This window comes from Pseudorca crassidens, chromosome 20 (assembly GCF_039906515.1).
Source record: "Pseudorca crassidens isolate mPseCra1 chromosome 20, mPseCra1.hap1, whole genome shotgun sequence".
In the NCBI taxonomy this organism is placed as follows: domain Eukaryota; kingdom Metazoa; phylum Chordata; class Mammalia; order Artiodactyla; family Delphinidae; genus Pseudorca; species Pseudorca crassidens.
Window position 1 is genome coordinate 43,066,155 of NC_090315.1, and position 14,231 is coordinate 43,080,385.

The 14,231-nt window shown below is 43.6% G+C and overlaps 1 protein-coding gene across 2 annotated transcripts; it reads left to right on the forward strand.

Annotated features, from left to right (window-relative positions):
* Positions 1 to 591: 591 nt before the first annotated feature.
* LOC137215193 (chemokine-like factor) lies at positions 592 to 13,517 on the forward strand. 2 transcript variants are annotated; one of them, XM_067720016.1, is made up of 4 exons: positions 592 to 791; positions 6,147 to 6,305; positions 10,931 to 11,026; positions 13,373 to 13,517. In XM_067720016.1, exons 1-4 carry the CDS (start codon positions 714 to 716, stop codon positions 13,487 to 13,489), a joined length of 450 nt encoding a protein of 149 aa, XP_067576117.1. In that variant the 5' UTR covers positions 592 to 713; the 3' UTR covers positions 13,490 to 13,517. The 2 variants fall into 2 exon arrangements, with proteins under 2 accessions (XP_067576117.1, XP_067576116.1); XM_067720015.1 differs by lacking the exon at positions 6,147 to 6,305.
* The last annotated feature ends 714 nt before the right edge of the window (positions 13,518 to 14,231 follow it).

Genomic DNA, 14,231 nt, shown 5'->3' on the forward strand with positions numbered 1-14,231 from the left:
AGTCAATGGTTAAGGACGGTATGCTGCCCACAAGCACGCAGACCCCAGACACCTTGGAACCAGAAGGTTGATGATGCTGACTCCCACTTACCACCAACCAATCAGAAGAATGTCCAGGAGCTGATCACGCCCTCTTTGAACAATTACTGTAAACCTTCTGACTAACCTCTCCAAGTTGGGACACACAGTTTTGAGGGCATCAGCGAGCTGTGGCCCCCTTTGCCTGGCAAAGCAATAAAACTTTTCTACTTCACCCAAAACTCTGTCTCCGAGATTAATTCGGTGGCAGGGTACAGAGGCCGGATTCAACTTCAGATGCCACCCGATTTGAATCCATTTTTGTTCAAATAAAATCTTAAAAATTTTAATATGCCTCAATTTATCTTTTAACAAAGGCACAACCAACGTTCCCACTGGACAGACAACTAGGGGGTGGGGAGAAGCTGGCCTGCTTGGCTCCCCTCTAGGTCTGAGGAAACGCTGCGCGCGAACCCTGGCTTTCCGCATACCGGGGGCCACCAGTAGGTGGCGGCGGCCGCATGTACCCAAGTGCGGGCCGAGGTGAACTGCGCATGCGCGCCGCGACGGCGGGACGCCTTCAAGAGCGGCTCGAGGCCACAGTGGCCGTTGCAGCTGTGGCGTGAGGCCTGGCAGAGCTGTCCGCTGAGGAGGGGAACTGACGGAGAAGTGCTGCTGCTGGGTCTTTAGGCGAGATGCCGACGGTGAAGCTGAAACCGAGGCATCGCCCCTTCTGCTTCAGCGTGAATGGCCACGTGAAGATGCTGCGGCTGGTGAGGGCGGGGCCTCGGGGTGAGGGACGGTGTCCCAGCGCGCTCCCCCGCAGGGAGGTAGGGCTGCAAAGCATGAAGCCGATGCCCTGTCCTCTCTTTCAACCTTGTTGAACCTCTGTCAAGGCCTTCCTAGAGGCAAGGCATTTCGCTCTGCACCCTGAGGGTAGGAGGAGAGAAATAGGGCGCTGTCCTCCCCCATCAGGGGCTTTACGGACTCACTCATAAAGCAAAATCCGCACACCTACATGAATGGCCCACACTTGGACCCACAAACCAGGTACCCAGGTTACCAGGGGAGGCAGCTGCAGTTGTACCACTCAGATGCCAACAAGATTAAAAACAAAAACAAAAGCACGGAGGGGTTTTAGTGGATGCTGTGTTTACTTGCTAGAACTCAGTAGTTTTGATGTGAGTGAGCTCAAGGCTGATATAGTCCAGAGCAAGGACGGTGGAACTCCTGGTTCCTGGGGTGTCAGACATGCCAGGAGCATTGCAGCCAGTTCTGGCAGAGGTTGGGAGAGAATGAATCGTCATTTGGAGGAAGGCGACCTGGCTAGTTAGAGAAGAGGAAATTATCATAAGAGAATATGTTGAAGGAATTCAAGAAGAGAAAAGGGGAAGGAAAAAAATAATTCTTAAAATTTAAAGAGGCGACATATAAGGAGAGGAGGTGGAAAGTTAGAGGTTACAGGGAAACATTCCTGCTTATTATGAGGAAGAATTTTTTATTGGGAAAGTTGCCAAAATTAAGTGGCCACTTGGGAAGGCAGTACATTCCCAGACAGAAAAGGTAGCAGGCGCAGATGAGCACTTCGCATGTTGTGATGGCGATTTCAGCTTCAGGTGAGTGGGCAGAACAAACTGCACGCAAGGTCCTTCTCACACCAAAGTCTGTGATTCTGAGAAATAACTATGACGTAATGCAAGTCAGAATGCATGAAAGAAGTTTAGAAAACTACTCTGGAGTTCAGAAAACGGAGAGATTAGCTTGGGTTGGAAGTAAATAATCAGGAAAGAAGTGACCTGAGGGTCTGGGGTTTTATGCCAGGTACTGAAAGCTTTGGAACACTGGAGGAGAAATGGGATTTTGTGAGAAAGGTTCCATTTTTTTAAATATAATTATAAATCTTTATTATCATTTGTATATGCTTCAAAGTATTCTATAGTGTGAATGAAACACATTTATCATTCCTCTATTTCTGGTTTTATAGTCTCCAGAAAGGTTTCATTTTTGATATATTAATTCCCTCAACAAAACTTTGAATACTTAATGTATTCCCAGCCCTGAGTTAGGACTTGAAACAACAAAGACACCCAAGACAAAAGTCCCTGACTATGGAGTCCTTCAGTTTAGTCAGAGAGAGGCACACAAGCAGATAGCTGTGATGTGTGACAGGATGAAGTTAGAGCACAGAGTGAGGCATCTAACCAAGGAGGTGTCAGGAAACGTCCTAGGGGGACATTGGGTAGGGTTTAAGGGACAGCCACCTGAGCAAAGGCGTGGAGGCCAAAAAAAAAAAAAAAAAACCCAGCATGATTTATGAGCAAACCATAAGAAGTTGAGTTTTACCTTATTTTTTTCAGCCAACAGATATTTATTGAAAGCCTGCCATGTGCCAGGCACTGTTCCAGGCTCTTGGGAGATATCAGGGGACAAAGCAAAGATCCCTGTCCACATGGAGTTTACATATTGGGGTGGGAGGGCAGGGAAGACAAACAATAAACACAATAAATAAATAATGGTGTAATATTCTAGAAGGGAGTAAGTGCTGTGGAACAAAGAAAACTAAAGCCAGCTAAGAGAGTGTAAGGGAAGGTAGGGTTGGAGAGGAAGATTGCAGGAATAGAATGGTCAAGTTAGGCCTTGTTGAGGTGACTTCTGAGCAAAGCGTTGAGTGAGATGAGGGAGTTAAGCTATGAATATCTGAAGGAAGAGTGTTTTAGGCAAAGGAAAATCCAGTACAATGACCCTATGGCAGGAGTGTACCTGAAGGGTTCAAGGAAAAGCAAGGAAACCAGTATAGCGGGAGTGGACTGACATAAGGGCACAGTGGGAGATGAAGAAGGTTTTGAGTAAAGTTGTATATGATCTGACTAACATTTTTAAAAACTACACCAGCTGATATGTTGACAATAGATTGGGAGGTGGGGGCTGGTGGGGACAGGAGGATTCCTGCAGAGGCAAGGGTAGAAAAAAAGGAGATGAGTTGGGGCTATTGCAGTAATCTGGGCAAGAGATGATAGCGGCTCAGACCAGGCTGTTAGTGGAGTAGGCTATAAGAAATGATCACATTTCGGATATATTTTGAAAGTAACCCCAACAAGATTTGCTGATGAACCAGATGTGGTGTGAGAGAGGGAGGAGTCCAACATCACTCCAAAGTTTTTGGCCTAAGTAGCTGGAAGAATGGAGTTGCCATCCACTGAAAGCCTGTGGGTGAAGTAAATGTAGGCAGAGGATCAGAAGTTCAATTTTGGATTTCACTTTAGAGATGTCTATTAGACATTCAAGTGGCAATACTGAACAGGCCTTTGGAATATACAAGACTGGATTTTAGGAGAGAGATTGGCACTGCAGAAATAGAAGTACTTAAAGTCACAAGACTGATGAGATCATCAAGAGATGAGTGTACATAGAGTGGAGAAGAGGACCATGGATGGAGCCCCAGAACACTTCAACATTAAGAGATTGGGGAGGGACTTCCCTCGTGGCGCAGTGGTTAAGAATCCGCCTGCCAATGCAGGGGACACGGGTTCGAGCCCTAGTCCGGGAAGATCCCACATGCCACGGAGCAACTAAGCCCGTGCACCACAACTACTGAGCCTGCGCTCTAGAGCCCGTGAGCCACAACTACTGAGCCCACGTGCCACAACTACTGAAGCCCGCGTGCCTAGAGCCCGTGCTCCACAACAAGAGAAGCCACCGCAATGAGAAGCCCAGACACCAAAACGAAGAGTAGCCTCCGCTCACTATAACTAGAGAAAGCCCGCGCGCAGCCAAAAATATAAATTAATTAATTAAAAAAAAAGAGAGATTGGAGAGAGAAGGAGGAATCAGCAAAGAAGAATGAGAAAGCACAATTAGGGAGGCAGGAGAAACTAAAAGTATGGTGTCCTAGAAGCCAAATGAAAACTCTCTCGACGGAATGATCAACTGTGTCAAATACTGATGATAGTTCAAGTAAGATGAGGACTGAGAATTGAGCATTGGAATTATCCTGTGGATAAATTGTGAACAACTCTTTGTTAGAGAAGTAGACAGGAGCTGAGTCATGGAAGACTTTGAATACCATGGTGAAGGTAGGCTCTATTCTAAAAACCATGGGGAGCCATTGAAGAGTTTTAAATAGGTGAAGAATTGCACACATTTTTATTTTAGAAATTTTACTGTAACATATTTGTCATGGTAATTCAAGGAAAAGATACTGAAGGGCAGTGGTTTTAGGGACAAAGTGGATTCCCAAAATGCTTAAGCATTAAGTCAGCAGGACCCGATGATTGGTCAGTTGTAAGGAGTAAGTTGGAGCGGTGATCTTAGGTTTCCAGGGGCAGGTGAAAAGATAGATGGTCATATCACCAATTAAGATAGTGAATACAGGAGGAAGGAGCAAGGTGACAGTTTTGCACACGGTGAATTAAAGATTCTAAATGGCTATTTATGTGTGAGATGTTGAGGATAGACCTGGGACAGAGACCCAGATTTGTTGAGTGGGTTGTGGACAGAATCTAAAGGAATGCCATCATTTTAAAGAGATGGGCAAAAGGAAACCCACCGAGAGAATAGTTTCAGAGGTATAAGAACTAGAAAAGGTGACATGGGAGCCAAGGAGTAGAAAAGTAGGAAAAAGCCAATGGCAAATAAGTCATGGGGGTCTAGTAGGATAAGGATTGAAAAATGTTTGTTAAATTTAGTAATTTTGCAATCATTGATGATCTTGGCAAAAGCAGTCTACATAGAGTGGTGAAGAAATGTTTGAGGTATTAGTGGAATATTTAAAAGCTAACTGAAAACAAAAGCCAGGAGTTAGGAAAGATATGAGCTGTTAGTATGGTTTAGGGGAGAACCCAGTGTGACTGAAATCGTGGGAACTGTTAAGAAAATGGATTGATCACCAGTGCCAAATTCCAAGGTTACAGAAGATGGGGACTGAAAAAGTGACCCTTGATTTCATAACCCATGAACTCAAGACCCTGGTTCAGTAAAGTAAATAAAGTGATTTGAGATGACATGTTGCTGATGGTAATTATATTAATTATAAAGAATGAGTTATTTAGTAACTAGTTATATTTACTGTGTAAGCAAACTAACCAATTTAGAAGTTTAAAGGTAAGCTACTTTTATACTAATAAAGTAATTGAAAGAATTATGAATAAGTAGCCTATATAGATCTAAGGTTAAAAAGAGAATGTGGATGCTGACAGACTGATCATAAAAGTCTAGCCAGGGAAGACTCTTGACAAAACCATTTTCCAAGAACACAGAGACTTTGGATAGAGCTGTATCTCCTAAGAACATCATGACATTGACAGACCCCCAGCTTATTTTTTCCTTTAAGTCACTTTTCATTTCTGTTTTCTATATCTTCATTTGGAAATGAGGAGATTGGATTAGATTAATAATCTTCAAGGGTTTTTTTTCCACTTAAGTTTTTGTTAATTCTGATTGCATTATGTTTAGATAAGAGGAAGTGTGTTAAAAAGTGAAGCATCAGAATTGTTGGGGTTTTTTTTTTTCCTTTTCTTCCTCACAGGATTCTTTAGAGAATTGTTTTTCTCTGACAATTTGTTTTCAACTTTCCTCCCCAGTATTTTTCATGGCAACATTCTAAGTTTAAATTTGACAGCAGATTCCAGATTGGTAAGAGTTAAGGAGTGATGAGTGGATGATAAGGAATTATATCAGCCAGTATACAGACTTTTTGGAGAAGCATTACAGGGCGAAGTAGAAAATGGGAATTTCTGTGGGGAGCAGGGTGAAAGGAAGGTATGTGTGTTTTAAGAGAAGATAACCTTAGATATGTTTAGAGGATGATGAGGAAAGGAACTAGTGGAGGAGGAGAGATTGAAGGTACGAGAGGGAAAAGGAGATATTTAGTGGAAAAAGATCAAGGGAACAGATGTGGGAAGTGATGGTATTAGGTATACAAGCGGAGTAATAGACTTAAAACAGAGAGGGATACCTAGTTCTCTAAAACACAAAGAGACGTCAACATCCATACATTTTAGTCTTCCTCTTTTAGATGTGTGTGTATATGGAAGAAACCCATTTATTTTGTTATTTTAGAAATGATCATTTTTACAGCTTAAACTTGTATTCAATAATCACTGAATAAATCATGTTTTTTTTTCCTATAGGCGCTAACTGTGACATCTATGACCCTTTTTATCATCGCACAAGCCCCAGAGCCATACATTGTTGTCACTGGATTTGAAGTCACTGTTACTTTCTTTTTCATAGTTTTATATATACTCAGACTTGATCAATTAATTGACTGTATATTTTGGCCTTTGCTTGTAAGTGTTCAGTTTCACTGTTAAAGTTAACTACTTTTTCCTGCCATAGAAAGACATTTTAATAAACTCTGTTCTTTAGTTTTCTTAAGCCTTTAAGGAATCTCTGACAGGCTTAGGAAGGAGGAACTCTACCCACTGCTAATGTGCTCTGGGGAGATTCTCAGGGAACCAGGGCAGCCACGGAGCATAAATTCTCCTCTGAGCTCTATCTATCAGTAGATGTGGCTGACCTTTCAGACCTATCTTTCTAAGGAGAATTCACATAGGTGTAGATCTTCAAAAGAAATTTAAATTCAAGATCATGGTTAATGAAATTATATGGCATTCTTAATCTTTACCTCCTTTTTAAATGCACGTTGATATGACCTCAAAATTGGGGAATAGAAATGGAGACAGATACACAAGTATCTACATCTTACACATCCCTGATCACTAAATGGAAAATCAAAATAATTTAGAGGCTAAATAAAACACAACATTTTCTTACTTCAAAATGTCTGTTGGGCCTCCCTAGTGGCGCAGTGGTTGAGAGTCTGCCTGCCGATGCAGGGGACACGGGTTCGTGCCCCGGTCCGGGAAGATCCCACATGCCGCGGAGCGGCTGGGCCCGTGAGCCATGGCCGCTGAGCCTGCGCGTCCCGAGCCTGTGCTCAGCAACGGGAAAGGCCACAACAGTGAGAGGCCCGTGTACCGGAAAAAAATGTCTGTAATCATTAATGCCACATAATTTTTAACTCATCTTGTAGAACCTTATTTAGTAGCATATGGACTTTACCTGCCATACTCACAGCATTAGGAATAACTGCCCAGTGGAATGCCCAGATGGCCTGGAAACTTTCAAAATAGGCAAGTTGAAGATACTAACTAAGGGATACTTGGCCCTTCAGCCTGGACCATAAGCTGGTTCTAGGAAGGACTGAGTGACTTCACTGCTCCTCTTTCAAGTCTTATCCCCAGAATCCTATGTCCATAGGTCTCCTTTCTGAGACCCCTGCTGCCCTTCCACCCTTTGGCTGGACTGGTGAAAGCACTTGTCTCATCCTCTTGGATTCCAGAGTGCTGATATCCAAGCTGATAACCCGTATTAAGAAGAGAGGACTTTAGAGCTATTCTCAAACCATAAGCATCCCTTAAAGTGGTGCCTCCTGGAACCACTTTTGAAGACCAACGATGAGCATTGCAGACTAATCACAAGCTGAGCAAGTCCCCAGAGTGGAAGGCTGGGAAATAGATAGGATCTTCATGGCGCCTCTCCAAAATCCTCCTTGATCTACACTTTGGAGCTGGACCCGACTGCAGTATAAGGTCTGGGCCAAGAGATTACAAAGCCTTCCTCAGTTGGCCCTCAGGGTATGTGATACCATTTAGTGGCAGAAAGGACGAAGCTAAATTATCCCAAGGATTTCTTCAAGGAGATGATGAACATGGTCCACATCCTGTTAATCTTGTACCCAGAAAGTCGCATAGTTGCTCTTCACACTCTGCTTTTCCAAAGTTAATGAAACTAACACATTTTAGCATTTATTTTTCCTCAAACTGTAGCAATTCTCTGCAGCTTCTTACACGTCCCAGTAATAAACTTGGAGTCCTAAAGTTAACAGAGCACACTGAGAAGGAGCGTGGCCTATGCATAGCATGTCTCCAAGTCTCTGAGGCTCGCGCCTGGCTGATACTGTACTCTTAGAAATGGTGCTATATTGGTCAGCTAAGTTACTACTCCATCATGAAACCCAGATTCCTCTATGCTCTTGATCTCATGAAATCATTTATTCAACAAATATTAAGTATCTGCTAATCCCAGATTCTATACTAGCTTCTTCGATAAAACAAGACACAAATCTTGCACCTGAGAAACTTTCAATGTAGCCAGAAAGTAAGATAGGTGAGCAATCCGGTATAACAGGTGCTGTGACAGGTGTATACCCGGATGGTGTGGAAGGGAAGGGGACCAAGTCATAACAGGCTTGCCTGAGGAAAACTACGCCTGCGTTGAGGGCTGGAGGATGAAAAGTAGTTAGCCAACTGATATGGGACTGAGAGAGCTTTCCCAGTACAGGGAGCAGTGTGTGTGAGGGTCTAGGGGGAGAAAGAGCTGGACCCTCAAGGACCTGCAGGAGTTCTGAGTGGCTGTGAAGAAGAGAGGGGCAAGAGTGGAGGTTTGAAAGGCAGTAGGAGGTCAGAGCATGCAAGGCTTTGAATGCCCTGAGTTTTAATCCAAAGGCTGCTGGAACCTTTGGGAGGTTTTTAAGTAGGAGAGTGACATGATTAGCTCATATCTGAGGAGATCGCTGCTGGCAGTGTCGATAATGGCTTGAAGAGGAGCAAAACTAGAGTTAGGTCTCAGAGACCGCTTAAAAGTCTCTTATCCTAATCCAGACGTGGAAATGAGAAAGGCCTAAATTAAGGTTAAAACGGTAGCTGGTGAGAAAAAGTGTTGATGAAAACTGATAGGACTGGGTAACAGGAAAATCAAGGATAGCTGCCATTTAAAGAACTGTCTTAAGAGGGTAATGAGACAGGAAGTATAGGAGGAAGGACAGCTTTAAGGAAGGGCCAAGGAGAGTGGTATGTAATGAGTTTAGTTTGAGACATGGAAGGTTTTAGTTGCTTATGGGGTATTCAGGGAAACGTTCAGGTCTGAGGCTTAAGGGAGAGAAGTCAGAGCTGCAGCTTTGGGAGTCATCACCTCGTGATGGTAGATGAGCTCTGGGAGAAGGGCTTGGAGGGAGAGTAGAGGACGATAAGGCAAGACTGGGAAATACCAACATCTGGCGTGGAAAGGAGGAGTGGCCTGAGAAGGACAGGAGAGGACCCAAGGGAGACCCATGTCCCAGAAGCCAAGAGAAGAGAGCATTTCAAGAAGAAAGAAGGGGTGAATAATGTCACAGGTAAAGGAAGAAAGCCCAGAAAAAAAAAAAAATCTATATTTACTGACTGTATTAATAGAGGCCCCCAGTGGCCTTTCCCAGAGTGGTTTGCCTTGAATGGACAGGTGACAGCAAAGCAGTGGGATTGTTAGACTGAGCAGGGAAGGACACAGCTGTAACTAGAGGGGCCACCACTGAGTTGAGGAAACCTGGCCAGGGACAAAGGAGGGTAATAAACAGTGAGGTCCCAGCAGAGTGGTTGATGGGAATGGGGCCAGAGCACAGCTGGAGAAGTTGTCTGTGGCTCTTTCACTATAACAAAAGTGAAGGACACAAAGATGCCTGAAGATTCCAATTAATCTGTAGGTGGGGAAGAGGTAACCTGTAAATACTTCTATCTGATGGCCACTGTCTTCACTGATTAGGAAAGAGCTTGGTCATCTGCACACAGATGTGTCATTGTTCCAAAGTTGCAGTAACTAACACAGTTTGTAGAGCAGGCTTCCTCTGACTGTTCCCCTCAAGTGCTCCAGGGACAGAAAACACACAAAGTGAGCCAACCCAGGGCTTTGTGGTGATATGGAAGTACAGGCTCAAAATTTCTGTGAAATCTCCATTTTTGTAATTAAATTTATATTCTACTCCATGGCATACTGATGTTTGGTTTTAAAAGAAAAGCAATGCTTTAAACCACCATTAAGGATCACTGATGTTCTGGGGCAGGTGCATCCTTTTTGTCCCCCCCGTGATTCTCTGCACTCCCTAGAACACCATTTTTATCTGAAGCCATTCAAATACACTTAGCCAAATTACTAACAGGAGGCAGGGCTGCCTGTCTGAAGCAGAGGTGTGGTCTATTGCCTTGAAGCAGAGAAAAATACCCAGCACAGAGGAGCATTAACCTAGAACTCACTATCTTCTGCAAATGAGGACTTTTTTTCTGCCTAAATGTATCTAATCTTACCCTGTCCCTGTTGAACCTCTTCCTATTTTCTTTGTAATAACCGCTTTCCTAAGTTACCAGAGTTTTGAAGTTTGATATTTCTGTGTTAACAATTCCTTCTTGCTACCGTTATCTGCAAATATACATAAACCTTTCCAGAATAAAGACAATTTAACTTTCCCACAGTTTACATCCATTCAAAATGTAAGCTGCACCTCTTAAAGCCACAGTTCAGAATGAAAATGCTTCATTTCAGGCAATTATTAAATGAATGAGCTACATCATCAAAAAATAATTGCATAATTGGCCAGCTGTTGCATACAGATACGTGGGAGCTTTTTCCCGAAAATTACCACTTTCTCCAGCTCTAAGTTTTATTAATTGCATTTGGAGTAACATTATAAAGTTGTTTATTTTATGGTGTAGAGCACTCCACACTTTCTCTTATATTATTAAAATTCAGCATCCTGACTTCCCAGTGTACCATTCTACTTTAAACGTTCCGCATAATACGTCATCCACTCCTAACCAGATGAGTTCTCCCTCCAACTACATTTAAATAAAAAAGACATAAGCCTGTTAAGGAGTTAAATGATTGGTGTATCATAGGATAAGAGACCCATTAGGCATCATTACAGGCCAAATACAATATATGTGATATTTTACTGCAGCAGTTTGACTTCCTAAAACTAAATAAAACTATTTAAACTAAATAAATTTGTTTAATAAAATAGAACTTTCGAAATCTTTAGGGAGCTGATTCATTTTGTTGGTGATCTTCATGTAAAGCTGACCTTTCTATTCTGTGTTTTCAGGATATTATCAACTCAGTGGTTACAGCAGTATTCATGATAGTTATATCTGTGTTGGCACTGATCCCAGAAACCACAACATATATAGTCCTTGGAGGGGTAAGTGGAGGTCTTTCTGGTTTCTTCCTTCAGGTTCGATCAGAATTCAAATGTACTTGAAGAATAAATACAAGAACAGAAAGCTAGACTGTATTCATCCTTGAGGCTTCTATACCAGTACACAGTACCTAATGGCTTAATACTTCTGTGTGTGAACACGTGCCCTGATTAATGTCAAGGAAGATGATTTCACGCTAAAATTGAAGTTAACCAAATAAGGAGATTCCTCCATATTTCTCATAGATAGGTAGGGCTAGACTAGCCTGAGAAAAGCTACTGGAATCAGTTACAGTACTAAACTCTCAGAAACCTGATGTCAAGAATAAAACAAACCATGGATGAATTTCAGAGCTCTCCCTTTTCAAGTAGAGGATACATCCCACTTGCTAATGTGAGACAGACTGTTCTGAGCTCAGTTATTTCTTGTCCAGATCCTGCTTCAGATGGAATTTAATAGAAGATGTGTCATCGTAAGGGAATGGTGGTAGGAAGCCTTGTAACTGAAGGATTATTTTGAACACTGCTTGAAGAGAAGCAAATCAGTTTAATTTGGAAGGCAAGCCCAAACAAACGAAGAGTCAAGTAATTTAGTTACAGTTCCATCTGATATTCTTTTTAGATTTCTTACAGGGGGTTCAAAATCATTTGGCTTTTCTAGGTTCTGATCTAGAGAAGTGAATTATTAAGTTCTTCTTAAATAAGTCTCCCTCCTACTTCCTTGTCTTTTCATAGTATGGGCCACTTAGGAGAACTGGCCACATATGTCAGAACCCATGGCTTTTCAACTCCTTCATTAGGCCCAAAGCAACTTCATGAGGGATGGGAATTACTCTAGAAATGACATAGTGCTGTAATAGCAATCTCTCCTAGTTGTCTTTAAAGATAATTATGGAGAAAGAGGGATGAGGCATAGGGTTTACTTTCACTCACTTATTTACTCATTCACTCATTGATTCATTCTTTAAGTGCACTTCGGTAGGTGCTGACAAAGTATAGAGCCACAAGCCACAGGTGGCTATTGGGCACTGGAAATGCGGCTGGTCTGAACTGAGATGAGCTGTAAGTGTAAAACACACACTGGATTTCAAAGAATTGCTACCCCCAAAAGAGTGTAGAATTTATAATTTTATTATATTGATGACATGCTAAAATTACATTCTTTTGGATGTATCAGGCTAAATAAAATATATTATTAAAATTAATTTCACTTGTTTTTTTCTTTACTTTTTTTTTTCTTTATTTTTTTTTCTTTTTTTTTTTTCTTTACTTTTTAATGTGGCAATTAGAAAATTTTAAGTGAATCATGTGGCTTACATTGGTGACTCACATTATATTTCGTTTAGACAGCTCTGGACTAGAATGTGAGTCCTATCCTCAAGTTGCTTAGAGCCTAATACAGGAGACAAAAGTGCAAGCAGCTGTGTCTGAGCTGTTACCAGAGTACTGTGGGCACAGAGAAGAGGAAGCAGCCACCTCTCTCCAGCAGTGGGATTGTGGTTTGCCAGAACTAAAGGGGAGGAAACGGGGATGGTTCCAGGTGGAGGAACCAGCCACATGCTGTGTACCAGAGTCATGAAAGCACCGGTAGGAGGTATGCAGCGTGGTCAGAACCTAGGAAGCTGCGTTTGAGATTCAGGATGGAAAAGGAACAGTGTCTGAAGCCAGAAAGCCAGATTTCTTGGCAGTTGGATGGAGCTGGTGAAATAACACTGACATCCCCTTTCTCCAGCCCCGGCACCAGTTCTCAAACAGCCATCAGAGTACCTAAAGACCACGTTCTAGTTTATTCCCTTTACTTCAGTTTTGTTTTCCTGAGGCCTATTTAGAATCCCACCCCTTAAGTGGATGTAGCCCGGCCTTTGAGAGTTCACTTTGGGTCATCTTATCACTCCATTTCTCCAAATCTCTTATCACAGCTACTATCACCATGGTTAAAGCTTGTGCTGGTGTTAACCTGACCTTTTCTCCAGTACAGTTTGCAATAGGAAAGTCAAACAGTTGATCATTGGGTATAGAAATGTTGATTAGTAACTAAGTATCATCGGCAGGGCTTTAAACAGTATATCCAGGAGCATGTCAAGAGATCCAGACAAGTATTGGTTTCAGAGCCCACACCACCTCAGTATTGTTTCTGCTCACTTAAATTACCTTTCCCTTTCTCTAGGAAGGTACTGGGAAAACTTGGGAATGAGAATAAAATGATCTCTGAAGTCTCTTCCCATTTTAGTATTAGGTGACAGCGTAGGGAGCAATCCTGGTGCCCTCGCAGGAGAGGAAGCCGGTGGGCAGACCACTTAAAACCTGTGTGACCATGGCCACAGCAGTGACACTGTGTCTTTGTTTCAGGTGTTTGGACTCGTGGCCTCGGTGCTCTCTATTGCCGACGGGGCCCTCATTTACCGGAAGCTGCTGTTTAATCCAAGTGGTCCTTATCAGAAAAGTGCTGTTCATGACAAACTATAAGTTTTGTAAATTTATATTCCTTTTTAGTTGATGCTAATTATTAAACATATCTCTTTATTCTAACACATATTTTCTGCAGTTCTCATTTTAATCTCTATATGGGAGCTGGAAGAAGAGATTTAGGAGCTGTGGGCCCAGCGCTGAACTTTCAAGGGAGCGCTCGAGCGCCTCAATCTTATGGGATCTGGTTTTCCTGTTCCTGGGCCCGGGAGGCAGAGGAGAAAGCGCCGGGAGCGCCCGAAATGGTCTTCAGAGCCCGCTCCCCGGCTGGCTGGCAGCACGGAGGTGGTGGCGTTGAGGGGACCTTGAGTGCCCAGGCTAGGCAGCGGCGTCGCATCCCAGTGGCTACGAGGGCGGCTGAAGGGCTTGGTTTGTCTGCCGGCAGCCAGAGCTGAGTGCGCGCGAGGGAGAGGCGGCCGGCAGCCGCTGGGGCGCGACGCTGGCTCCCCGGGGAGAGCCGGCCGCCGCCGTGCAGGCTCAGAGCCGAGGGGCCCGTCAGACACCACCAGGCCCGGGGGTCCACCATGAATCCTGAAGACGACAACGCACGTTCGGGGGACTCGAAATCCGGGGGGCGTCCCTCCCGCTCACTAAACGTCGCCCGTGCGGCGCATCCCGAGCGCTCGGCGCCATCCACAAGCTCGGTGCGGGACACAAGCGCGGCGCCCTCAGCATCCCGGGGGCGCACTGCACCCACACTCAAGCCCACTGCACAACCCGCGATCCCCAGCCAGCGAGAGAA

Coding starts and splice junctions, on each gene's coding strand:
- LOC137215193 (XM_067720016.1), top strand. CDS start 714: ATGCCGACGGTGAAGCTGAAACCGAGGCATCGCCCCTTCTGCTTCAGC. Junction 6,306..10,930: donor GTATATTTTGGCCTTTGCTT/GTAAGTGTTCAG, acceptor CTGTGTTTTCAG/GATATTATCAACTCAGTGGT. Junction 11,027..13,372: donor CATATATAGTCCTTGGAGGG/GTAAGTGGAGGT, acceptor TCTTTGTTTCAG/GTGTTTGGACTCGTGGCCTC.